Below are 23,947 nucleotides of genomic sequence, written 5' to 3' on the forward strand. Positions count from 1 at the left end.
TGTAATAAAACAGGAGTTGGATAGAGAGAGTGGCAACAAGCCAGGAGCTAGAATTATTGAGAAATGAGCCATGCATGGGTTGAGGGACATTGAGACAAAGTGAGTGGTAAAAGCTTATAACTTGAGTTCAAACATAAGTGTTTGAAAGGAAGAGGGAGGAGGATGTCTACAAGAGGCCTTGGGAAGGACACCTACCCTATCTCCAGGCCATAAGGCAGGAGGGCTGTGGAAAGTCTGTGGGACACGAAGCAGTGAGCATGACCCCAAAGGGCAAAGTTTCCACCAGAGCAGGAGGGCTAAGGACCATTTGCAAAAGGGGGCGAGGACACAGGGGATTTTGCTGCAGTTGGACCATCAGCTCTAGAGCACATGGTGAACAGCTTTCAGGAGCTGAGGGTGGAGACGGGGTCAGAAAAAGGGATGGCCAGAGCCATGGAGAACCTAGAGGCCTCAGCCCCTGCAATGAAACTGAGCAACAGGGACAAAGAGTAGGACTAGGTCTGATGGTCTTGAGGTAGGGGTCGGGTGGTGGGCCAGCAGCAAGCAAGGAGTTCAGGGCCTCCTGCCAAGGACAGGGAGGGTCCTGAAGATCCAACTTGATTCCTGATGATGGAGACAAGGAGGCTAGGGGAGGGAGATCCCTCTTGATGCCCGCCAATGACATTGACATAAATTAACGTCATGGAGGGAGGGCAGGGAGCCAAATGGGAGTTCAGTCTCTAATTTATCAGAAAAAAAAAATGTGTAATGTTGTAATCAAAATTAATTTAAAGTAGCATCTGCTATGTCTTGACAAAAGTATTGAATGTGAATTTAATGAGGAAACAATCAGACAAATGCAAACTGCAAGTTATTCTACTGAAAAAAAAAAAACTGGCCTGGACTGTTAAAAAGATGTTAACATCATAAAAAATGACCTAAAAAGGAAGGAGAAGAAAGTTGTCTTAGGTCAAAGGAGATTCAAGAGACACAAGAATTGAATGCAACATGTGGTCTAGATTTGGATACTCAATTTTTTTTAATGCTATAAAGGACCATTATACCACAAACTGGTTGACTTAAACAGAAATGTATCACTTCACAGATGTGGAGGCTAGAAGTCCAAGATCAAAATGTGTGCAGGAGACATAGAGAACAGAATCATGGGCGTGGGAGTGGGGTGGGGGGAAGGAGAAGGTGGGACAGATGGAGAGAGTAGCATAGAAACATACATACTACCACAGATAAAATAGAGAGCCAGTGGGAATTTTGCTGTATGGGAACTCAAACCAGGGCTCTGTGACAACCTAGAGGGGTGGGATGGGGTGGAAGGTGGGAGGTTTAAGAGGGAGGGGACATAGGTATACCTATGGCTGATTCATGTTGATGTACGGCAGAAACCAACAGAATATTGTAAAGCAATTATCCTTCAATTAAAAATAAATAAATTAAAAAAAAATGTCTGCAGGATGTTACTCCTGAGAGCTGGGAGAGAATCTATTCCAGGCTTCTCTCCTAGCTACTAGTGGTTTGTTGGCAAACCTATGGCATCCCTTGGATTATAGAAGCATCAACCTGATCTCTACCTTCATTTTCACCTGGTGCGCTCCCTGTGTGTGCACCCACAGTTCCCCCTTCTTTAAAGGACACCAGTCATATTGGATTAGGGCCCACCCCAATGACCTTGTTTTACCTACTTACGCCTGCAATGACTCTAGTTTCGAATAAGGTCACACTCTGAAGTATTTGGGAGTAGGACTTCATTTTTAGGAGTCATAATTCAACCCATAACAGATTGATAGAGAGTATCAATATTAAATCTTGTGAGAGTGACTTCTGGTGGTTCCTTATTCTTTTTTTTTCTCTCTCTTTTTTGGCCTCACCACCGTAGCTTGCAGGATCTTAGTTCCCCGACCAGTGCTTGAACTGGGGCCCTCAGCAGTGACAGCATGGAGTCCTAACCACCGGACTGCCAAAGCACAGCCAGAAAAAAAAAAAAGATATGCCCTGGGAAACTTCCTGGAGGTCTAACGGTTAGGACTCTATGCTTCCACTGCCAAAGCCACGGGTTCAAGACATGGATCGGCAGGGAATTCCCTTGGTGGTGGTTCCTTTTTCTTAACAGATATCTACAAAATATTTAGCAAAATTCAGGTTGTGTGTAACTTACTTTCAGATGGTAGCGAAATACATCAGTACATGAGAAATACAAAAGCAGCAAAATGAGAACAATGGTGAATCCAGAAGAGGGTGGGGAGTTCGTAATCTTTCAACCTTTTTTGAAGTTTTTCAACATAAAACTTTGGGAGAAAAAATTTTTTTTAATGTGAAACTGTGAAAACCTGTTGGCTAAATTATTAAAGGGTGCTAGGGAAATGGCCATTTCTCCAATTTGGTGAGGATGGCTGGAGCCTGGAGCCTGGAGCCTGGAGCCTTGAGCCTTGTAGCCTGGAGCCTTGGCATCCCTGCCCTAGGCTCTCTTCAGGCTTTGGCATCTCCATAGGCAGAGCAAACATTCCTGAGTGAGTTAAAGGCATTTTATACTGATTATCTCACCAAAGTCTTACTAGAACCTCCCATGACGGGTTTTATGGTCTCCACTTACAGATGGAGAAACTGATGCTTAAGAGGGGTCAGATAATTTGCCCGTGACTGCAGTTGTACTTCAGTTGCTCAGTCATGTCCAACTCTTTGCGACCCCATGGACTGCAGCATGCCAGGCTTCCTTGTCCTTCCTTATCTCCCTGAGTTTGCTCAAACTCATGTCCATTGAGTCAATGATGAGATCCAACCATCTCATCCTCTACATTAGACTGGAATCAAAGCTACACTCCTAACCAGGCCCTGGAATTTCATGGGCCACCTCTGATCCCCATCTCTAGCAATACCTAGGCCCCTTCTTGGTTATTTTTCCTAGCTTTAGGGCCATCCACAAGCCTTAGGGCATAGTCATCAGCTCCAGGCCTGCCCCAATCCAGGTCTTACCCTCCTGCCTCATCCAGCCCTGCCTCCAGGCCAGGGTCCTGCCCAGTCATGGACACCTCAGCTCAGAACAAGGAGACCCCTCCCAGACACCCCTCCCTGCCCCCCAGCAGCCTCACCTGGGTAGGACAGCATGCTGTGCCCTCCAGACCCACTTCTTACCCCTTGCCCCATGCTCTGTACCCTAAAGGCTGCCCTCTAGATCTGCAGAAACTGAGGTCTAGGGGCCTCTGGTGGCTGCTTGGGTTTGAACAAAAGGAAGCAGGAGATGGATGGGAGAGAGACAGTAGAGTGAGGTATAGGAGTTAATTTCCTGGGCTGCCTTCCTGCTTGGCCACAGCCGAGTGCTTCCACGAGAGTAACTCCCGCTGCTGACACCTGCCTTTCCCTGCCCAGCTGACCCGGGGGTGATAACAGCTCCTCGCTGCTGCCAGGGCTCAGAGCACCACCACTCCTTGGTCAGTTCCCCTGATGCCGCCCACACTTTTGTAAACCCCCCCCTTCACTTATATTATGACTTTTAAAAAAAAATGTATCTATTTGGCTGCCCCGGGTCTTAGTTAAGGGATGCAGGATCTTTACAGCATGTGGGGTTGAGTTCCCTGACCAGGGATAGAATCCAGGTCCCCTGCATTGCGAGTTCACAGTCTTAGCCACGAGGCCACCAGGGAAGTCCCTGTCCCTTCACTTTTAAACTCTCATTCCCCGCTCCCCATGTGAACATCATCTGATTTGTGAAGACACAGGAAGACAACCTGGCCTTTAACTGTCCCTGACCCCCTCCCTCCTCCCTGACCCCTCTGTTTTCTGAACCCCAGGAAGACAGATCCAGGCAGGCAGGCCAGCAGCTTACAAAGCTGTTTTTATTGGTTTCTTACTGCCTCACAGAGCGTCAGGGTTGATCCCTCCCGGGCATATGGCATTTGAGAAGATAAATACTTATTTTGCCCCCTACTCAACCGTAGGGGGACGTTTAATAAAAATAGTATTATAATAAAATAATAATGACTGTGATCAATAATAAAATACTCCTATGATCCCCTAATACACAGGTGGTTGAAGCTTTGAGAAAAAGGACCCGTCCCCTTTCTGGGAAGGGCCAGAGTGTGCCTGGAGACCCATAGGGTGCCCACTTCCCACCAAGTAGCCCTTATAAATACCCCCCATCCCAACCCTGGCTGGGGTTTGCTTCCTCCTGGACGGATTAGATGACTGATGGATGCTAACTGGCTCTTGGGGTCCCTCCCTCTTCCGGCCCCCACCGGCTCCCTGCAGAGAGAAGGGGCCTGGGCCTGTGCTCTCCCAGCTCCCACTCCCTCCAGCCCTCTCCTCTGGCCTCTCTCTTCTCCACTGCTCCTCCTTTATCCTTCTCTTCTCCTTCTCCTCTGGCTGGCTCTCACTTCCTTCCGATCACTATCCTCTCCTACTGCACTTCCTTTCCTCCCCTGCCCCTCTCACCACCTTCACCGACATCCTCTCTCCTTCTCTACCTCGGACTCTGGATCAGAGTCTATCTTCCCTGTCCTGCCCGAGCGGAGACTGGGATATGCCCCTACTTGGCCTTGCTGGGCATTAGTCCACAGCCAAGACCCCGGCTTGCTCCCAGGGATCCAGCCCTTCTCTGTCCCTCATCCGGACTCTCATAGGCCTCCTGGGGCTTGGCCCTGGAGATGAGAGCTTTGGCACAATTACCCCTGGATGATGGGGCAGAGGGGCCCCCAGAATGGAGGGGACCATCCTATTCCTCGTGGCTAGCACAGGTTGGGGTTGCAAGCAGAGGGAAGGGCAGGATGAGGGCTGGGAGTTAGACCCCCACTCTTATCCCGCCCACAGGGGCCTGGAAACCCAGGCCATGGATGCCCAGCCCAGACCCTCCCTGAGTCCAATTTCCACATGTCCCGGACCAGCCGGAGTTTGGCATTCCTCAAGCTCTTTGCTCCCTCATGTCTCTCTGGGTCCTGGGATAGGGAGTTGGGCCCTGCCAGAGGACGTCAAGGGGAGCTCTCAGATTCAGGGGCTGGGGGGAGGCTCCGGGGTCGTTCTGAGACCTGGAGGGGGAAAGAAATGGAAGTCAGGGTTGAAAGAGAAAAGCAGGACTCCTCTCTCACCAGGTCAGCACCTCTCAGAGGCTTTCCCAGGACCCATCTGTTCATTCGCTCATTCTACATTCAATCAACAAATAGGCTTTACTCCAGGCAGAAGACAAACTTGACCCTTGCGATCAAGGACCTCAGAGGAAAACTAGAGCACAGCAGGATCGACAAGGACAGGGTGGAGGGAGGAGGGTGTCAGAGGTGGCCCCGGCCCCAGGGAGGCAGTGACCACCTGACCAGGTAGCCAAGTGGTCTTTGGAGAAGGTGATATTGGTGCAGAGCCTTGAGCACGGCCTGAGCTTTAATCAGGTGGAGGACCGGAAAGGGCATTCCAAGAGGAGCAGCGGGGATGGCAGGGGTAAGGGCCTGGAGGTGTGAGAGAACACGGCAGTCACAGGGCTTTGAGTGACCTGCTGTGGCTGCAATGGGGGTGGCAGATGGAGACAGGGCTGGAGGATGAGTGGATGACTTCCCAAATCCTTAGATCTTCCGGGTCCCCAGCCAGAGTGGACTGCTCCCTCCTCTGACCTCTTGCCCAAGGGCTGGGCCTGTGCTCAGAATTCCAAGAGCTCCCCTTCTGTGGTGCTCTCCCTTTGTGCCAGGCACTGTGCTCAGGATTCTTCACCTGACACAGGTCTCATAACGATAACCTCATTTTACAGGTGAGACAAGCTCAGGGAGGCTGGGCATGTCACCTGGGGCCACACTGCTGAGACAGTCAGAGCCAAGACGGTCAGGCCTAGGCTGACCTGCTTCCAGGCAGGTGGGACCCACTAAGGGGTCAGACAGGGGGAGTCAGCATCTTAGCATCCAAGGCAGGGGGAGCCTCAGCTTGTTCTCTGGCTTCAGGTCCCAGCACAAGACAGAAGCGGGGAGGCTCACCTGTATCAGGGAAACCGCAGGGCTCAGAGATCCCTGGGGGCAGGACACAGATTCGCTGGACAGAGAAGTCCAAGGCTTCCTCTTCACTGCTCCAGGAGCAGGATGAGCGAGGGGACGAAAATCCAGGGTCAGATTTGAAGCGTCCAAAGGGGGTGAAAACATGGGGGAGGGACGCAGAGGTAGCGGAGGCGGTGAGGCTGTCCTTACTGGGGTCTGCGTCTTTAGCGAGGCCGTCACTGCCCATGGAGGCTGGGCGCCGCGAGGCCTCGGAGAAGCTGTGGGGCCGCTGCGGGCCAGAGCCGCGGGCACCTCGTCCCTTCTCTTCCGCAGCCTGTGAGGGGACAGCGCGAAGGGCTGGGACCAGGTCGCACGAACTGCACGTGGCCCGGACGTGCGGAGGTCCGGGGACCCAGGTCAGGAGAGGCTGGTGATCGGCTCCAGAGGACTCATAACTCACCACTGGGGGCAGGTCCCTGGCGCTGGGTCTCCCGTCTGCAGGGCCCACGTGCACCAGGTGGTTGAAGTTGGTGGGCGTTGAGATGAGCTTGGAGCGCACGAAAGGGTCCTTCAGCATCTCCCTACCCGGGTGCGAGAAGGGAGGTGAGCGGCAAAGGTAACGCCTCTCCAGGAAGGCGGGGCTTGGGTTCGCCCCGCCCCCAAAGCAGGAGGTCCCGCCCATCCGCCGCAGGGAGCACGCGCACCTGCGCTGCTGCTGCAGCCCCTCCTCCGACACGCGGAAGAAGAAGCGTCGCTTGCTCTTGGTGCGGAAGAGCTGGCGCCGGCTGTTGTCCGTGAGGTTGGGGATGTCGAACTCGTCCTTCTCTGCCAGAGAAGCAGAGAGCTGGGCGGTGCTCCCAGGGCCCCACGGCCCCAGTCAGCTGGTGCTTAGGGTCACAACCCCTTCCTCCCACCCCCACACTCCCTCACCTGCCAGCGGGTTCCGGAGGTAGGTCAGGCGGACCTTCTCGGTACCAAAGAGGAACAGGGAGCCCTCTGGGTTCAGGGGTCGCACCTGAGGCAGCAGGCACAGAGGTCACCCCACGTTATCCAACTGCACCCCAGTCCAGTCCCAGGGGCCTGGGCAGGCCTCACTTTTAAAATTTTAATTAATTTATTTCACTGCATTGGATCTTAGTTGCAGCACGTGGGATCTAGTTCCCCGACTAGGGATTGAACCCAGGCTTCCTGCATTGGGAGCGCAGAGTCTTAGCTACTGGACTATCAGGGAAGTCCCCACACTCACCTTCTTGAGTGGCACGGTCTGGACCCATTCTGCCCTCCTCACATCGAACACATCGATGGCATTCTCGCTGAACACTGTCAGGTAGGGGGCTGCATAACCTGCATAACCAGGGTGGGACACTGTGCTGTGCGGCCCCAGGCAAGTCAGGCACCTCTCTGGGCTGTATCCTAGGGCACACCCTGTGCACTCACAGCCTGTAACTTCTGGGTTGCCCCACCCACGCTCCACAGCAAGTCAGAGAGAACCAACAGGGAGCACGCACTCGAAGCCATGTCAGGCCCGCCTGTAACCATGTGGTGTATTTTTCCTCCTTTAATTCTCAAACAACTCTAGGCAGGTAATGTTATCGTCCCTAACTTACAGATGACAGAAACCCCAGAGCTAAGTCTCACTTTGTGGTGAGTGAGAGCTGGGAACTGGCCCCGGGCAGTCTGGATCCAACGCCTACACACAGTGTCTGTGCTACACCCAACCCGCAAGCCCCACCCCAGAAGGGCGACTGTGAAAGGAGCATTGTCCCTCTCTTCCAGCCTGTAGCCCAACACATCAGCTACCTGTGGACGTTTGAGTCTCCCCTGCTGCCCTGTTCACTCATTCATTCCTCCAAACATTATAGCTCCTGGGGGATGCTTGCCTGGGCTGCGTGCTGGATGTGATGAAGCATTTGCAGGCCCCCCCATGTACCAAACCAGTCATTGTAATAAGAAGGTGCTGAGAGTCAGGGCAGAGATCTGAATGAAGGTGGGGGAGCAAAAAGGAGCAAAGGACCAATGTGGGGCGGGGGGGAGGAGTGTAAAACCGGTAACGAAACTGACAGCAATCACGGGGGTCATTTATGGAGGGCCCACTAGCTCTCAACCTTGGGGCTGGACTTGCAAACTGAAGAGGTGGCCCGTTACAAAAAGGACAGTAGTTCAGGCAGGGGAAGAGCTTGAATGAAAGCAAGGTCCCGTGCAAGAGGAAGATGAAGGAAGGAAGATCCCATACCAGCCACCAAGGGTGTGTCAGGCAGGAGGGCACATACTGGCCTCCAAATCCAAGCTCAGGAATTTGGGCAGGACCCTATCTTCCTCTGATACCAGGCCCCACCCAGCCTGCCCCTCCACAGGCCTCACCCCAGCCCGTGGGTGCTGCTGGCCACAGCAGCTCTTGCATGCGAGACTTGCGGCCAGCGCTGTCCACGTAGACCCCGGCGGTGGTGAAGAGCAGCAGGAACTCACTGAGGCTGAGCTCCACGGCGCCCAGGGCCTCACCCAGGCCCCCGCGGGACGGGGGCAGCTCCTCAGGCACAAGACCGGCCCCCAGCGCCAAGGGCGCTGCCTCGTTGAGCAGCGGGTAGAGGGCGAAGGTGCCAGCCGCGCCCACGCACAGCCGATCGCCCAGCAGCCCCAGGCTCTGCACGGGTGCTGGTGCCTGCAGCTCACGGATGCGGCGCTGCCAGGGCCCCGGGCCTGGGCCCAGCTGGTAGCAGAGCACCTGGCGCTTGACCGCAACGCAGAGCACGGGGGTGCGGGCCTGCAGGATGCGCCCGGCCGCCAGGGCCTGGCAGCCTCGTGACTCGGGGATCTTGGTGCCGGCCGCCTCCACGTTCTCCAGCTCTGCCAGGGCAAAGAGGCGCACGCTGGGGCCTCGGCCACACAGTGCGACCAGAAGGCCCGCAGCAGGGCTCACGGCCAGCCGCTGCACTCGCCGGCACTCGCCCACCTGGAAGATGTCTGTGGGGTTGGTGAGGGAGAGTGTCACCAGCAGGTGGGTGAGGAGCACCCGGGGCCCAGCCTCCTCTGTCCCTGAGGGCTGACCCCACCCACGCCCACCCTGGCCCACCCGGCGGGTACCGTTACTGTGCAGGTGGATCACAAACAGCCCTTCCTCGGTGCCCAGAGCAAGCCGTTCCTGGTCTGGTGGAGGGAGGGAGAGGGTCAGGGATCAGAAGGCCCATCCAAAGAGGCAAGAGATTGGGCAGTCTGCCTGCCCCTGCCAAGGACTCGGAGAGGACAATCCCACTGACAATCCCACTGTCCCGGGACCCTCCTGTCCCTGAGTCCAGGTTGGTGCTAATGGGGAAGTGCCCCGGGGCCAGGAGTCAGGATGAGAGGCCTCTCCCACCCTGAGCTGTGGGATCTGGGGGTAAGTCACGTCATCTCTCGCAGCCTTGGTAAAATGGGGCTGATAATGGTACCTTTCTCACAGAGCTGCTATGAGGCTGCAAAGAGATGAAACATCGCAGGGTGAGCATTAAGCTCACAGCCACCTCTGCTCAATAAATGCCCTTGTCCCCTGGCTCCAGGCTGACACAGGGGACTTGGAGGACGCGGGGCCTGTCTCCCGTGGCTCCGTCCTGCATGACGGCAGGGAGAAGCCCCAGCCCCAGCTGCTGGGGGCAGACAGGGAGCCTCTTCTCCTGTTGCCCAGCGGTCTGGTGCAAGGCCCCGCTGTGTACGAGGCTCTGGGTGAACGCAGCAGCCCCACAGCGGACAGTGTAAGGCTGCCCTGTCACCTGGCGGCTGCTAAAAGCCTGGAGGGGAACCTCCTTTATCTCTTACTAAAGCCGTGGCTCTTTACACTCACTTGAGATCTTAAGCAGAAAGGGAGATGCAGAACGTGGCAGAAGCTAGGCGCCCCACCCCAGCCCAGGTCCCTCACAGCCATGCCCAGAGGAGTGGCGAGGAGGACACGTGTGCAAGAGGGTCCACAGCCCAGGGCAGCAGGGACCGGGCAGTGACCGTGGCCCGAGTGACTGCGGTAGGCCAGCGCCCCCTCCGCGTGAGGCTCACCGACGACGGCGGCGCAGAGTGCGTGGGGCAGCAGTGGCAGCCCGTTGTCGTAGGCCTCCTTCAGGGTGTACACAGGCCGGGGCCGCGGCCGCGCGTCCAGCAGCAGCCGCTGCAGCTCACCCAGCACCTGCAGCCAGCGCTCCCGCTCGCCCTCGCTGTCCGCCAGCAGCAGCACGGTGCACATGGCGGGCGGCACGGTCAGCTGGGAGGCCGTCACCTATGGGTGGGTTGGGGGGGAACCCAGGCTGGAGGGCAGAGCGCCGGGAGCCAGCTCTCCTTCCTCCCATCCTCTGTCCATCGCTGATGCCCTGTAGCACCTGCTGGGCCTGCCCAGCGCACTGTCGGGCACTGTCTGGCAGCAGGTGATAAGCCGGGCGGGGTGATCACACAAGCACGGGGACAACTCCAGAGCCCTGGGACCAGGCCCACCGAGAGGGCAGGACAGGGCCTCGTGGGAACACAGGGTGGGGCCCGCTCACCCAGGCTAAGCGTGAGAGACGAACTCCCAGGGGAAGAGACGTTTCTGCTGGAGCCTGGGGGACGAGTGGAGTAACCAGGAGTGTTCAGAGTCAGGGGGGGCAGGGAGCCGGCAGGGTCCGAAATATGGGGCTGCGAGGCTACGGTTAGGAGCAGCCTGAGGGCAATGGGGAGCCACCAAAGGGCCCTAAACAAGGCTGGGCACAGTCAGCTTCATGTGTGGAAAATTCTGCACTGCAGGTCAAAGTGTAGCCACACAGACAGGAATGGAGGCATGGGGTGCAGGATGAAGGGGGCAGCCATGGCGATGGAGAAGGCAGCTGGAGTGGGCCCAGCACAGAGGCAGACAGAGGTCTGGCCTATCCCATCCCTGAACTCACCCTAAAGATGCGAGGCAGGTCCTTGGATTGGGCGTGGATAACATCAGGGGCCAGGACAGGGGCAGCTGAGAACTGGGGGTCCCTGGGAGGTTCACAGAGCAGGTCAGAGGTCTGCTGCCCCCTCGACCCACTAGCCCCCCGACCCCTGCCCCCAACTACAGCCTGGGACCCACCTCAGATCCAGAGCCTGCAGGAGGGCCCCGCTGGCTGGGCTGAGCTTCGGGTCTGGGGCATCAAAAAGCAGCAGGCGCGAGTCGCTGAGGGCGGCGAACACCCGCTGCCAGCCCCGCCGGACACCCGAGGGCCGTGGCACCTGGGGGAAGGTGGGCAGGCACGGAGGTCCCACCAGGCCCCGGCCCACCAGGCTGCCCGCCCGCCCCTCCCCCAGCGCTGGCTCACCGACAGGAAGCCCTCGTAGGCGGTGCCCGTGCCCGTTTCGGGGTGCACTCCCAGGGCTGTGTGGAGGAGGTCAGGGGGCACAGGGCAGGGGGGGGCCTGTGGGGCACAAGTCGGGTGACAGAAGTAGCCGCAGACTGTGGGGAAAGCAGGAGGTGGCGTGAGGTGGGTGGGGGACCGCCGGGGAGCGGGGACCCCGGGCAGCCCCAGCCCAGCACCCCTCAGGCGGTCACGGCCCCGAGCCGTCGCCAGTTCCCCGTGAAGGGAGAAAAGAAAAAGAAGACTGAGCAGCAGTGGGAAATGTTGATGAGGCAGGGGGGTGCCTGGTGCGGCAGGATGGGGGCCGCTCCCCCTCCCCGCACCCGGGGGCTGTGGCTGGCACAGGGGAGGCCGGTGAGCAGAGGGGCTGAGGGTCTCACCGTCACAGCCCAGGCCCTGGCGGCCCAGGCCCAGCATCAGCGAGGTGCAGCGGAGACACTTGGTGGGGGATGGGAAGCTTCGGGGACGCAGCGCGTGTGAGCCGGGCTGGCGAGGGGGAAAGGCCCATTACCCAGGCCTGACCTTAACCCAAGGCCCCCAAGCCCCCCACTTGGCCCCGCAGGCCACCCCGAGGTTCAGGCAAGACCACCGAACAAGCCAGGTGGCAGTGTGAACTCTGCACTCCGAGGGGATCTGGTCGTACTCAAAACTCAGTGCCACCGTCACCATTCCCATCATGGTCTGCCGGCACAGGGTGGGGGGTGTGGGGAACCCCAAGCAGGAGCTCATAAACCTGGCAGAATGGCTTGGTGCCCCCGCCCCACCCCGCTGGGCACTGACCTTTACAGGGGGACTTTCTGCAGGGGGTGTGGTGGCAGCAGGCGTCCTGGGGAACACGGCCTGCATGGAAGGGAGCAAAGAGGTGAGCTGAGCACAGGGGGAGGGTGGGGCCCAGCCCAGCCCCCCCCACCCCGCCGCTGGTCTCCTGTCTGTGCTCACCCCCAGCCGCAGGCTGCGGCGGCCCTCTGGCCTCAGCTCCGGCACCTCTCCGGAGGTGCCCGCATCTTTGGCGGAATCCTTCTGGGGAACGGCATGGGGGCAGCATCAAGGCCGCGCCTGTGTCCTTTCCGGGGGTCCTCCCCGGCCAGCCCCACACCCATTCTTACCTCTGAGCTCCGGAAGGACAGGAAGGGAATCAGGGAGTTTGAAGGCTTGGTGTCTGCAAACAGAGAGCATGTGTCACGGGGACCAGGGAGCCCCCCTGCCCTTAACACTTGTTCCTTAGAAACCAGGGGCCAGGGTGGGGGCCTCAGTTTCCACCTCACTGCAGGCGGGGAAGGAGACGGTGGTGGCCTACAGTGGGGGCTCAGTGAGCACTAGCTAACAGCAGATTAGGCAGCAGAGTCTGGAACAGAGTCTTGTCTCCTCAGCCCGGCTGATCCCCCTGGTGACCTGGAGAGGAGGTCTTGCTCCGGGACAGACAGGCCTGCGCACGGCTACTCACCCGCTGGCCCACGCGCCCGCAGCTCCTCCCGCAGCACAGCCAGCTCCTGCTGCAAGGCCTGGTGCCTCTTCTCGGCCTCCTGCAGACGGCTGGGGAGAACCACGTGGGTGCTCGCCACAGGCCTGAGGGCTCGCCACAGGCCACCACCTGCGTTCTGGGCCCCTCGCCGCGCCGGCCCCTGCCCTCACCTCTCAGCCCGCAGCTGGGCCTCCTGTGCCTGCGTCAGCCGCTCCTGCAGGCCTTGCTTGGCCCGGATCTCGGCCTCCAGCGCTGACTGCAGCTCCAGCCTGGCTGACGCCTCCATCTTCTGCAGCCTCCGTGCCTTCCACTGGTGGTCCTGGTGGCCAGGGGGCATCAGCGTGCAATGCCCCCAGGGCCAGGTTGCCGTCCAGGCCTCCCACCTCCCACCACACCACCTGGCCAGGCTCAAAGCCCCGCCTCTGCTGCATGCCTGGGGGGAGCTCAGGCAAGTTCCTGACTTTCCATGAGCTCAGTGTCCCTACCTGAGGAGTGCGGCTCCCGGCACCCCTCCCCCCGGGTGTCCCCGGGGCTCACCAGCGGCCGGGAAGGGAGAGTCTGGGTGCCCACGTTCCGCAAGGATTCCAGTTCCTCAGCCATCTTGGTGGCCAGTGCCTGCAGGTAGCCTCTTGACACCTTCTCATCATTCACCCTGATCAGGAAGGGGGCTCAGGGTCAGAGGCTATGCCCTCAGCGCTGCCTGGGCTCAGCCCCTGCCCCCGGGCCCCGGGCACCCACCAGCTGAGGATGTCCGCAATCTGGGCCTCCCAGTTGCTCTCCGTCTCCCGCTGCTCACCTTCCAGCCTCTGCTTGCTCTGCTGTTCCCGCTCCAGCTCTTCCATGAGCTGGGAGGGAAGGAGACAGACACATCACGTGGGAAGCGGGGATCAGCCCCCAGGGGCCCCAGCAGCCCTGAGCCTGCCCATGTCCAGCCTGGCTCACCCACCCCATCTGGCCCACATCCCTGGCAGCTCTGCTCACCCGCCCAGCCGGCTCCCCACCTGTCCCGCCACTTGCGGGTCTCTCCGACCCTCTGTCTGCCCCGCTCACCCGCTCCTGCTCTTGGCTCAGCCGCCGGTTCTCCTCCTGCAGCCGGCACAGCGCCTCCTCCTTGCCGCTCGGCCTGCAGGGGAGAAAGAGGACTGGGTGACCCCCTGGCTCAGGCCCCCACCCTGTCCCCTGCCCCGGCTGCCCAGCTCACCCCTGGCCACGGGCCTGCTCCAGCTGTGCACGCAGCGCAGCCACCTCCTGCTTCAGCTGTGTCTCCTGGGGCCCGCCACCCTCAGGCGATCCCGTGCCATTGGTCTCAGAGGTGGTGTGGACGGTCTAGAGGATGCAGAGAGGGGTCAGGGCAGGGGTCCAAGACGCCATGACCTACCCTACCCCTGGGGCCTGGCCCTGATAGACCCTGAATGGGGTCAGGCTAAGAGAAATGCCACTGGGCAGAGGGTAAGGCCTCACCAACTTGACCTGGGGAGACGCCTTCTCCGGGCTTTGTTCCCGCTGTCTCTGGAGCTGAGTCACATCTCGCTTCAGGGCGGCCACCTGAGCTTGCAGCTGGGATGGGGTGCAGAGTCAGCCAGTGCTGACCTTGTCCACCCCAACTCTGTTTTTCCTGTGTGTGGCAGCTCCCCACGGCATGTGGGATCTTAGTTCCCTGACTAGGAATTGAACCTGCGCCCCCTGCGTTGGAAGCGTGGTCATAAGCACTAGACCACCAGGGAAGTCCCTGTCCCCCCTAACTCTTGACCTTGCTCCAGATTCTCGGGCTTTGCTGGCTGCAGCAGGAGTGGAAGTGGTGGACCCCTGCCCACCCCACCTGCTCCCTTGCTCAGGCCTCAGCCAGCCACAGTGGGCGTGCAAGGCATTTGGTGTTCCCAGAGCTCAAACCTCGCTCCCCAAGCTTCCTCCCACCACACCAGGTGTCACGAGGGCAGGGCACTGTTGCTGTCCCCACCCACCCCATCACTCACCTGGCTCTGGGCATCGCGGGCTTCCTCCAGCTGGGAGTTCAGGGCTTGGGTCTGGCTGGCCATGGCTGCCTCTCTCTCCTGGGCCTCCTGCAGCTTCCGGAGCAGCTCCTCCTGCCGCCCCTTGGCCTCTCGAAGCTCCCGTGCCTGTGCCTGCTGCCCCGCCCGAGCCTCAGCCAGCTCCTGGGGTCCAGGTGGGCGAGGGGAAGGCCAGCCAGAGGTCAGGGCATGGTCCTCCTTAGCACCCAGCCCTGGGCTACTCACCCATCTCACCACGCCCCACCTGGAGGAGCTGATTTCTCTCCTGCCGCAGGTCACTGTCGTGGCTTGGGCTGCCAGTCGGACACCCGTCCGCCTTGCTGTCCCCCAGCGTCCCTGCCAGGAATTGTCACTGAGACCTGCAGGTACAGCCTCAGCCAGGAGCTCTACCTGCAGTGTCTCATGGAACCCTTACCCCAGCTTGGTTAGGGGCAGGGGTTGGGGGCTGGGGGTGGGCGTGGATTTCCTTGGTCCATTTTCTATATGCAGAGTCAGAGAGTTTAAGATATTTCCTTTAGATCACACAGCACGTACAGACCCAGGGACACGACTGGAACCCAGGTTGGACTCAGGTGTGCTGGGAAACCAGCTCAGCCCCCAAGATGAGGGGAGGGGAAGAGACGAGGTACTGGGGGCGGGGTACCTGACAGCCTGTCCTGCAGAGCCTGCACTTCCTTCCGCAGCTGCTCCAGCTCCCGATGGTCCGAGGGGGTCTGCAGAGCCTCTGCAGTGCGGGGCACCCATAATGTTGAGGAGCTCGTCCTGCGGCAGCAGCCCCGGGGGCAGACCCACCCTTCCCTGGCCCTGATGGCACCCATACCTTGGAGCTTCCGGCTCAGCTCCAGCTTCTCCTGCTCCAGACAGCGGAGCTTCCGCTCTAGGGGAGCCAACTGCTCAGAGCTGCTCTCGGGGCCGGGACTGGGGAGAGCAGGGCAACACAAATTGGCAGAGAACCACCCCCCCAGCCTCCTCCATCCTTTGGCATCCAGCATTCATTCATCTAAGAAATGTCCAGTGCGCACCAGCTCTGTACCCAAGTCTGGGCTTTGGGCTGAAGAGAAACAGATGAGACCACACCTTGCCCTTAGGAGGCCCCAGGCAGGTACCACGGGTGGCGGCCAGGACAATGGTTCCAGAGTCCCCTGGGCGCTGGTTCCACAGCCCTGACCCTTATTGTTTGTGTGACCTTGAACAATAACCTAATATATCTCAGTTTCCCAGGGTCTCAGTTTCCCAGTTTCTCAGGGCCTCAGTTTCCCCAGAGGAAAAGGGAGGTGATGCTAGGGGCTCTCGCAAGGGCTGTCAAGAGGACTCAGTGATATGGGCCCAGGACATAGGGAGCACTCTATGAATAAAGGTCAGAGGCATCTGCTTATACTTCACAGTTCCCACTCCCCCAGAGCTTTGCTGCAGTCTCTTGCCAGCCCTACAAGCAGAACTGGGCTGGGAGCATCTACCCATTTTACAGAGGTACAAAGTGAAGCTTGGGGAGCAGTACTAGATCTCTGGCTCAGAGTCCACTACACACCCAGCCTGTCATGAAGGGTCCCATAAGGAATAAATATTGGGGCAGAACCCATAGGGTAGGGGTCATGGCCTCACCAGGAACTTGAGGACATGAAGGGTTGTCCTACTGGGGGCTCAGAGCAAACTTCCCAAGCATCTGTCTCATGTGGATACAGGTGAGACATTCAGTCACTTTCCCGGGGTTCTAATGAGCTGTGCTCCAAGTGTTCTCCAGGCCAGGCAGCCCTCAGCTTCCCACCAGGTGTGTGAGGACTACTCACCTGCCTGAGGTGTAGGTGAAGCCCACGAATGGCAGGTGGTGGCCTAAGAAAGTCCCGTGGGAGGGTGGCGGCAGGGTTCCCTGCAGAAAGTGGGGAAGGATAGTCAGAGTAAGAATACAGCTCCAGGTGGAGACTCGAGACCCAGGAGCCCGCAAAAGACTACAACTCCCACAAGCCTTTGAGGTTCTGGCCACACAGGTGCTGCTGGGAGTCCTCTTACAGGATGTCTGGTTGACAGGATGACACTTGTGGTCAATCATCCTTCCCTTGGCACAACCTACTTCAGTGCAGATGAACCAGCCCAGGTGAACCGTAACTCCCATGGGCCTCCATCCCCAGCCCAGCAATTGTTTTGGGGAACTTTGCGGGGCAGGGGAGGGTCCCGCAGACACTGAGACTCCAGGCAGTTGTCCTGCTGCTGTGGGTCCCTCCACTCACTGGATGGTTGAGGGTGTCGTCATCCACATCGAAGTTGGAGGTGTCCATGGGTCCGCGAAGCTCAGGGATGTACGGGGCAGTGCAGGTCGCCAGCCTCTCCCAGTCCACGCCTTCAAAGAAGGGGTGGTTCCGGAAGTCGTCCAGCCCTCCGCGGCCCAGACGCTCCTCCTGGCGGCACAGCAGCTGGCGGATCAGGTCTCGGGCACTGGCCGGCACATCGGGCACGTCTGGGGGGAACTGCAGGTGGTCCTGGGGTCCCGGGGGACGGGTGCAGGTGAGTGTCCAGAATGCTACCCCCACCCAGGGCATCTCCAACCTCACAGCCTCAGGAGCCCTCGGCCCTCCCAGAATCCCAGGGCCTGGCAGCCAGACCTCGTGGTTCATGATCTTGCCGTATGTTTCCACCAGAGATTCAGCATAGAAGGGCGTCTCCCCGAAGAGCAACTCATAGGCACAGACCCCCAGGGACCACCAGTCGCACTGTGGGCCGTAGTGACCCTTGCCCTCCTCCATGGCCTGCAGGATCTCAGGGGAGATGTAGTCGGGTGTCCCCACTGCCACCGATGAGTCCACCTGTGGGTGGTGATATTGATGGCGCCACAAAGACGGCCTCACGTCTGGGCCCAGTTCCCCCATTCCCTAGGGCTTGGCTGGCCCAGTGCCCTCACCTAGGTCCTGGGCTTAGCCCTTCCTTCCCCTGGGAGTCTCATGCTGCCTGCACCAGGCCTGGTGGCTCCCATTCCCCTGGGAGCTCTCCCAGCCAGGTGTCCTCTGTCCCACATGGGGCGGGGCTCTTACCATGCCACTGTTGTTGAGACGTAGGCAGGAGCCAAAGTCGGCCAAGCGGATGTGCCCGTTCATGTCCAGCAGGATATTGTCTGGCTTGACATCCCTGGGGGAGGGCAGGGAGAGTAATCTGTGAGTGTGGAGATGCATTTAGGCACATTCCCGGGTGTGTGAGTGCGTGCATGTGCACACTCCAGTGTGTGTATGCACACACTTTGTGTTCCCGCATGTGCTGGCGTGTGAAGGGGGGAAGGATGGTGGTCGGGCCTCCTGGCTCCCAAGAAGGAAGACGGTGGTTAAGTTGGGGAGAGGACCCTTGGAGGCAGCTGAGTGTGCCGTGGGGGACAAAGAAGCCAGACTCCCCCAGTGTCCGAGTGGCTGAGTCACCGAAAGTTGGGTGCTTACCTATGCTAAGTCCTGATTTCCTCATCTATAAAATGGGATGAGGGTAGCTCCCATGACAGAACGTTTGGGGTGGGAAGAGTCACAGGTTCTCTGCATATGAAGCACCCAGCACAGGATTTGGAGCTTTCCCCAGAGCTGTCAACAGGGGCTGGCAAAGACAGCAGGGACTTTGGGGGCCCCACCTGTGGACGTAGCCCAACTGATGCAGCGAGTGGATGGCCAGCACCATCTCAGCCAGGTAGAACTGCGCCAGCTCAGGCGGGAGGCGGTCTTCAAAGCGGCTCAGCAGAGTAAGGAGGTCCCCTCCAGCGTAGTAATCCATCACCAGGTACTAGACGGTGGTGGGTAGGGGGCAAGAATCAGATGGGGGGCACCTGTCTTCCACGCACCTCACAGGGGTCCTGCAGGGCTCTGGAAAGGCAGGGCCACGTCTCCCAGCAGCTCTGGGGTGGCCAGCTCCCAGCCAAGGCTCAGGCAAGAGGCTCCAGGCCTGAGCTGGTGGGGAGTAGAAACTTCTCGGACCCAGGAGGAGGGGTCTCTCTCTCCTTGAATCAAGGCATCTGGCCCCCAAAGGTCTTCTCCTTTGTCCCCAGGGATGGCATCACTGACTCAAAGGACATGAGTCTGAGCAAACCCCGGGAGCTAGTGAAGGACAGGGAAGCCTGGTGTGCTGCAGTCCATGGGGTCGCAAAGAGTCGGACACGACTGAGTGAGTGAACAACCACCACCCCCCTATCCAGCTTTCTGAGCATCCTCACCAGATACTCCTCATCTTGGAAAGCATAATGCAGAGCGGTCACCCAGCGGCTGTCCCCCTTCACCAGAACATCCCGCTCCTCCCGGAAACAGGCCGTCTGTAACAGTTTGGGGGAATAGGGGGTGCGTGGGGTTGGAATCAGCCCACGAACCCCACCTTGCCAGTTCAGGGGATGGAGGAAGACTCAGTAAGGCTAGGAACGGGGATCAAGGTCGCTTGAGTTAGCCTGAGCCTCGGTGTTATCATAAGAAAAACAGAACAACAGTGCTTTTACTAAGAAAGGCTTCTTGTGCGGAAGGGATGGGAGGAACCCGCGCTGCTGGGGGTGGATCCTCTGCCTGTTTGGCAGCCATGCCCGGCCACTTCCCCTGCAGGTCTCAGAGGCCTGTAGACTCCCCTCTGCAGGGACCCCAAGTCCCCCTGGAACCCAGCACTGACCTCAGCCCGCTTCAGCATCTCCCACTTGTGCAGCATTTTCATGGCAAAAATCTGCCCACTGTCCCTCTGCCTCACCACAGCAACCTGAGGCCACAGAGAGCACTGGGGTCACGCCGGTCTGGGGGCAAACACCTTTTTCCTCCCCCCACCGACTCCAGGGACATCTGCTCACCTCCCCGAAGGCCCCTCGGCCGATCACCTTCAAGATCTCAAAGTCATCTCTCTGCAGCCGCAGCTCTTTCACCTTCGCTACGAAGGGACTGACTGAGGGCACAGAGGGGGCTCAGAGAGCCTGTGCGGAGGCCCGGCTCCCTCTCACCTGCCCTCCCACGAGGCCAGGGCAGGGATGACCTCCCCAGCGATGGCCTCTGGCCAAGGGGTTGACAGGAGCTGCAGCCCATTCAGCCACGATCAGGAAGCACGGAAGATGGCGTGCTGGCTCTGCTGACCACCTGGCCCCTGGATCTCCCTGAATCCATGGTTTCCAGGTGGCATCTGTCCCAGGGGCTGATGGGATTTGTAGTCCTCCCCTGCCTGGGGGCTGACCCTGGAGGGCCAGGTCACCCTGGAATGATGGGGATACCATTCCCACCCCCAGCCTGCAGTCCTTGGCCCCTGAGCAGGACCAGGCCAGAGCCTGTCTTGGGAAACTGGACTGGCAACATTCCTTGTCCCCAGAGAGGCTTCTATGCCACCGAGGAGCTGTGGGTCCCTCGTAGGCACAGAGGTACCTGGGTGGAGTGAGGCCTGGGGCTGCCCTGGAGGGCAGGTAGGGCACGGTTCTGTGGGGCTCTGGGAGGGCAGGCTCTGTGCTCCCTGAGTGGGGCCTCCTTGATCCGGAGGCACAGAGAGGTCTGCCCGGGTTCGCACAAGACTCAATAACAGGGCCAAGACACCTTTTCTGGCACCCGATGCTGGCACCTGAGGGTGTGAGCACTCGGGATCTCCTCCAGGCCTGAGAAGCCCTATGACTCTGAGCCCTGCCTCCCTCTCTGGATGCGGCCTGTACCTGGCCAAGCACCTCCTCCTTACCACCCCAGACACTCCCCGAAAGGACATCTCCAGCCACTCCCTGGCCCTTCTCAGGCCTGGAGAAGCCCCACGCCTGGGGGAGGGAATTGGGGCCTGGAGACTAGGGAGGTGAGGGGGAGCAGCTGGGGTCAAGGGCGCTACAGTCTGGGCTCCCTGCCTCAGTTTCCCCCTGCCAGCAGGTACACTCCCTGCCAGCTAGGCAGGTCTGTGGGTGGGACAGAGAGCTGCTCCACAGGTTTATCAAGCAGAACCCCCGCAGCAGGGGTGGTGTGGAAACCTCATTACCGAAATAAATGGTCTCTTTCCTGGGTCTGTGTGTATAGCTGGGGAGGAGCAGCTGCAGGCCTCCCAGGGGGAACCCTCCCAGGGGGCAGCTACCCCACTGACCAGATGGGAGTTAAAGCCTGGGGCCCAGAGCCAGGAGGACCCAGGCCCCCAGGACAGGCTGTCCAGTCCCCTCGCCACGCTGCAGGGACGGGGGCTCTGGGCGGGAGCAGGGACAAGTTGAGGCAGGAGCAGAGTGAGTCACCGCCTTGCGAGTTACCTCAGGAGATGTCAACAGACAGGCCCCCACGCCGGGGTCCACGGCGGAGGTGCCAGAGGCGGGCAGGGAGGAGCACGTGGGCATCATGGGGGTGATGACAACACGGTCAGACAGACACACACACACAAGATGCGGGAGTCCCGGGGAGAGAGGCGGGCAGCAGAGCCGCGGGCCCTCTGACCGCCCTCGGCCTAGAGGAAGGCCTGGGGCATGTCTCACAGGCCCCCCGCTGTGCCAGGCCGGGCCTCGTGCCTGCCCAGAGCTCAGGCATACCAGGAATGCTAGTCGCCCACTGGGCAAACACTCACCTCACCCCACCCTCCAAGCCAGGCCCCCGTGGCCTTCCCCCGTGGCCCAGCCAGGTGTAACTAGAGAGCCCTGGGGGCTGGCACTGGCTTCAGGGTCATCCGGGGCCAGCCACTCCTGGTGACTCAGGTGAGTCAACCCCAGGAAGGGTGCAGACCCACCTCCAGCCTGGCCCCCTTCCCCAGCCCTGGGGCACAGGCCTCAGGAGGCCTGGTCAGCTGCTTGCCCACAAAGGGTCTGAGGCCAGAGACTGTGCCTGGTCTTGGGTGGTCCCGTGTGTGGGTAAGTGGAAGTGTGTGTGTGTGTGTGTGTGTGTGTGTGTGTGTGTGTGTGGTGGGAGTGGGGGATGCTACAGAGTTGTGAGTGGACAGAGACAAGTGTGTATCAGAGCCAGCGTGGGTGGGGTGGTCGGCAGGGCTCCCTGGGTCCCTCCAGGAGCTGACCGTGAGTGTTCCAGTGCGTCCGTGGAAGGTGGGAGCCAGAGAAAACGTATGTGTCAGTGGGTCCCATGCACAAGGGTCTCCATGTGAGAATGTGTGCTCACGGGTCCTGAGGTGACTGTATGAGCGTGTGCTGTGTACATGTGTCTGGAGAAACCTGGCACCAAGTTTCTGTGTGTGTGATGTGTGTGGGGCCCACGTGCCAGGTTCTGGGAGTGGGATTAAGTGTGTGGGTGAATCTGAATGACAGTGAAGAACGCAGCTGAAGGAGAGGGCCGGGGGATGGGGGTTAAGTGGCACGTATCAGGGCCAATGCAGCTTCCGTGGGATTGGGTGGGGGAAACTGGGGGAGTGCGGCTCCTCACAGGAGGGCCTGCGAGCGGGGAGCACGGAGGCAGAGGCTCCCTGCGCGGTGTCCCTCTGTCCACCCACCCCTGCGCCCCCCACGGTCCCGCCCGGGCCACTCACCCCAGCTCAGGAACTGCGCCACATTGCGCTCCCGCCGCAGGGGGGCGCTGCTGAGCTCGTGGTGCAGCCCCAGCAGCAGATCCAGGAGGCCGTCGAGCCCCGGGCCGCCGCCGGCCTCGCCCCGCGCCAGCCGCTCCAGCGCGCGCAACCGCCGCTCCATGGCTGCGGCCGGAGCCCCGAGCCCGGGCTAGAGTCGGGCCGCTCGCATGCCCGCCCGTCGGTCCGTCCGTCGATCAGTGCGCGGGTCGGTCCGCGAGTCCTCCCCCCACCCTCCCGCCCTCCCCGCTGTCACCGTCCTCCGCTGCCGCCCGCGCGCCCTTACCTGGACGCCGCTCCCCACCCTCCGCCCCGCCCCCCGACGGACGGGCAGGTGTGCCCCGGCCAATGGGAGACGGGACTGGAGGTGAAGGTGGGAGGGCGGAGGCGCGCGGGGGCGGGGCCAGCTCCCGGCCAGGAAGTGGGGGGGCGGGCCCCGAAGAGTAACTCCTGGGCGGGGCGGAGCCAGGAGAGGGGTAGGGGCGGGGGGGGTCCCATCGCACCCCGGACGGGAACCGGGTCCTCTCGCGGCCCCAGCCCCAGCCCCACCGGGGCCCTCGCCGGCGCCTGTCCTAGGTGGGGGATGCCCAGGGTACTGCAGCTCCCCTCGCCCCCTGGGGCAGGGGCAGCCTCTCCGGAGAGCCTGCCCTCTCAGCGAGGGGAGAGGGGCTGGGGACGCCTGCGGCCCCGAAGCCGGATGGGAGTTGTAGTCCGCTCCCTCCCTGGGATGCCGGCCTCTTGGCACACCCCCCGCCCCCCAGCCCCCTGGCTAGTTTCTGATTTCAAAATTTTGTTTGCATCGTTACGGCCGACCTGGGAGACGGGTAGGTGAGGCAAGGATGCTTCCACCCATGTGGCAGATGACGCACAGGCTTGGGAAGGACGAAGGTGAATTGAGGGACCGAGGGGTGAGAAAGCTCCGAAGCTAGATCCTGGAGGGGGCTGGCCTGGTAATGTCACCATAGGCTTTTTAAGCTTGGGCGGCGCGCCTGGAACGTAAGGACTAGGGCCAAGGAGAGGTCGAGGTTGGGCCGGAGGAGGTGGGAGAGGGGAGGGTCGGACTGTCCAGGGATATTTCTGACTTCTGCCCAGCTGTCTCCAGCTGGGCTGGGCTAGACGCCATGGGGACATGGGGCTGTCCAAGAGGAGGGATCAAGGGGTGGGGCATTTTAGTGGCTTCAGACAACAAATTCTTCCTTTAAAAGATCTCTGGAGATTTGCCTGCCTCCTTGGTTTGTCCGTGTTGAGCAGGGAGCCGCTCTGTGAAGGTCTGTGGAGCTGGACTGAACATCCCTGGTAGCACACAGGGGACTTCCTTCACAGTCTCCCATTTGCTCTGCTCAGAGACCTGCCCTGAGGCAGGGCCAAGGTCTGTGCAACGGTCTGTCTCTCCCAAGTCAGTCAGGTGGGGGAAGGGAAGCCAGGATTCAAACCCAAATCTGGGGATGCTGTCACTGCCTCTTTGTCTCCTGGGAGGGGGCAGGGGACAAGGATCCGAGGCCGTGTTGAGCACTCCTGGCTCTCACCTGCGGCAGGCTAGGCTTCCTTAAAGGCCAGGGCCGAGGAAGGGCTCCCGGGGAGGGTTCTCACCCTCTGGAGCCACAGGGGGGAGCCAGAGACCAGAGGAGGGCCCGGTGCTCAGGACAGGACCAAGTTCCATTTCCTGGGGAGTAAGACCTGATGCTGGGAAAGATTGAAGGCGGGAGGAGAAGGGGACGATGGCATCATCAACTCGATGGACATGAGTTTGAGTAAGCTCCTGGAGTTGGTGATGGACAGGGAAGCCTGGCGTGC

The 23,947-nt window shown here is 60.1% G+C and overlaps 1 protein-coding gene across 5 annotated transcripts; it reads right to left on the reverse strand.

Annotated features, from left to right (window-relative positions):
- Positions 1–3,796: 3,796 nt before the first annotated feature.
- On the reverse strand, positions 3,797–22,382 carry CDC42BPG (CDC42 binding protein kinase gamma). 5 transcript variants are annotated; one of them, XM_070457613.1, is made up of 38 exons: positions 22,118–22,381; positions 19,500–19,591; positions 19,328–19,411; positions 18,891–18,986; positions 18,315–18,463; positions 17,740–17,833; positions 17,314–17,514; positions 16,942–17,190; positions 16,504–16,583; positions 15,537–15,634; positions 15,360–15,440; positions 14,961–15,052; positions 14,681–14,860; positions 14,169–14,264; positions 13,909–14,033; positions 13,758–13,830; positions 13,446–13,552; positions 13,245–13,359; positions 12,878–13,026; positions 12,690–12,778; positions 12,352–12,404; positions 12,185–12,265; positions 12,026–12,085; positions 11,626–11,731; positions 11,210–11,343; positions 10,984–11,123; positions 10,811–10,892; positions 10,433–10,486; positions 9,954–10,170; positions 9,015–9,077; positions 8,295–8,894; positions 7,180–7,277; positions 6,864–6,948; positions 6,638–6,758; positions 6,394–6,514; positions 6,144–6,267; positions 5,937–6,022; positions 3,797–5,009 (listed from the first exon to the last, which is right to left on the reverse strand). In XM_070457613.1, exons 1-38 carry the CDS (start codon positions 22,275–22,277, stop codon positions 4,953–4,955), a joined length of 4,692 nt encoding a protein of 1,563 aa, XP_070313714.1. In that variant the 5' UTR covers positions 22,278–22,381; the 3' UTR covers positions 3,797–4,952. The 5 variants fall into 5 exon arrangements, with proteins under 5 accessions (XP_070313714.1, XP_070313712.1, XP_070313711.1 ...); XM_070457611.1 differs by having other exon boundaries at positions 5,937–6,267; positions 12,185–12,262; positions 22,118–22,382; XM_070457610.1 differs by having other exon boundaries at positions 5,937–6,267; positions 22,118–22,382.
- Between the last annotated feature and the right edge of the window lie 1,565 nt (positions 22,383–23,947).

Source organism: Odocoileus virginianus, chromosome 28, assembly GCF_023699985.2.
Source record: "Odocoileus virginianus isolate 20LAN1187 ecotype Illinois chromosome 28, Ovbor_1.2, whole genome shotgun sequence".
NCBI lineage: Eukaryota > Metazoa > Chordata > Mammalia > Artiodactyla > Cervidae > Odocoileus > Odocoileus virginianus.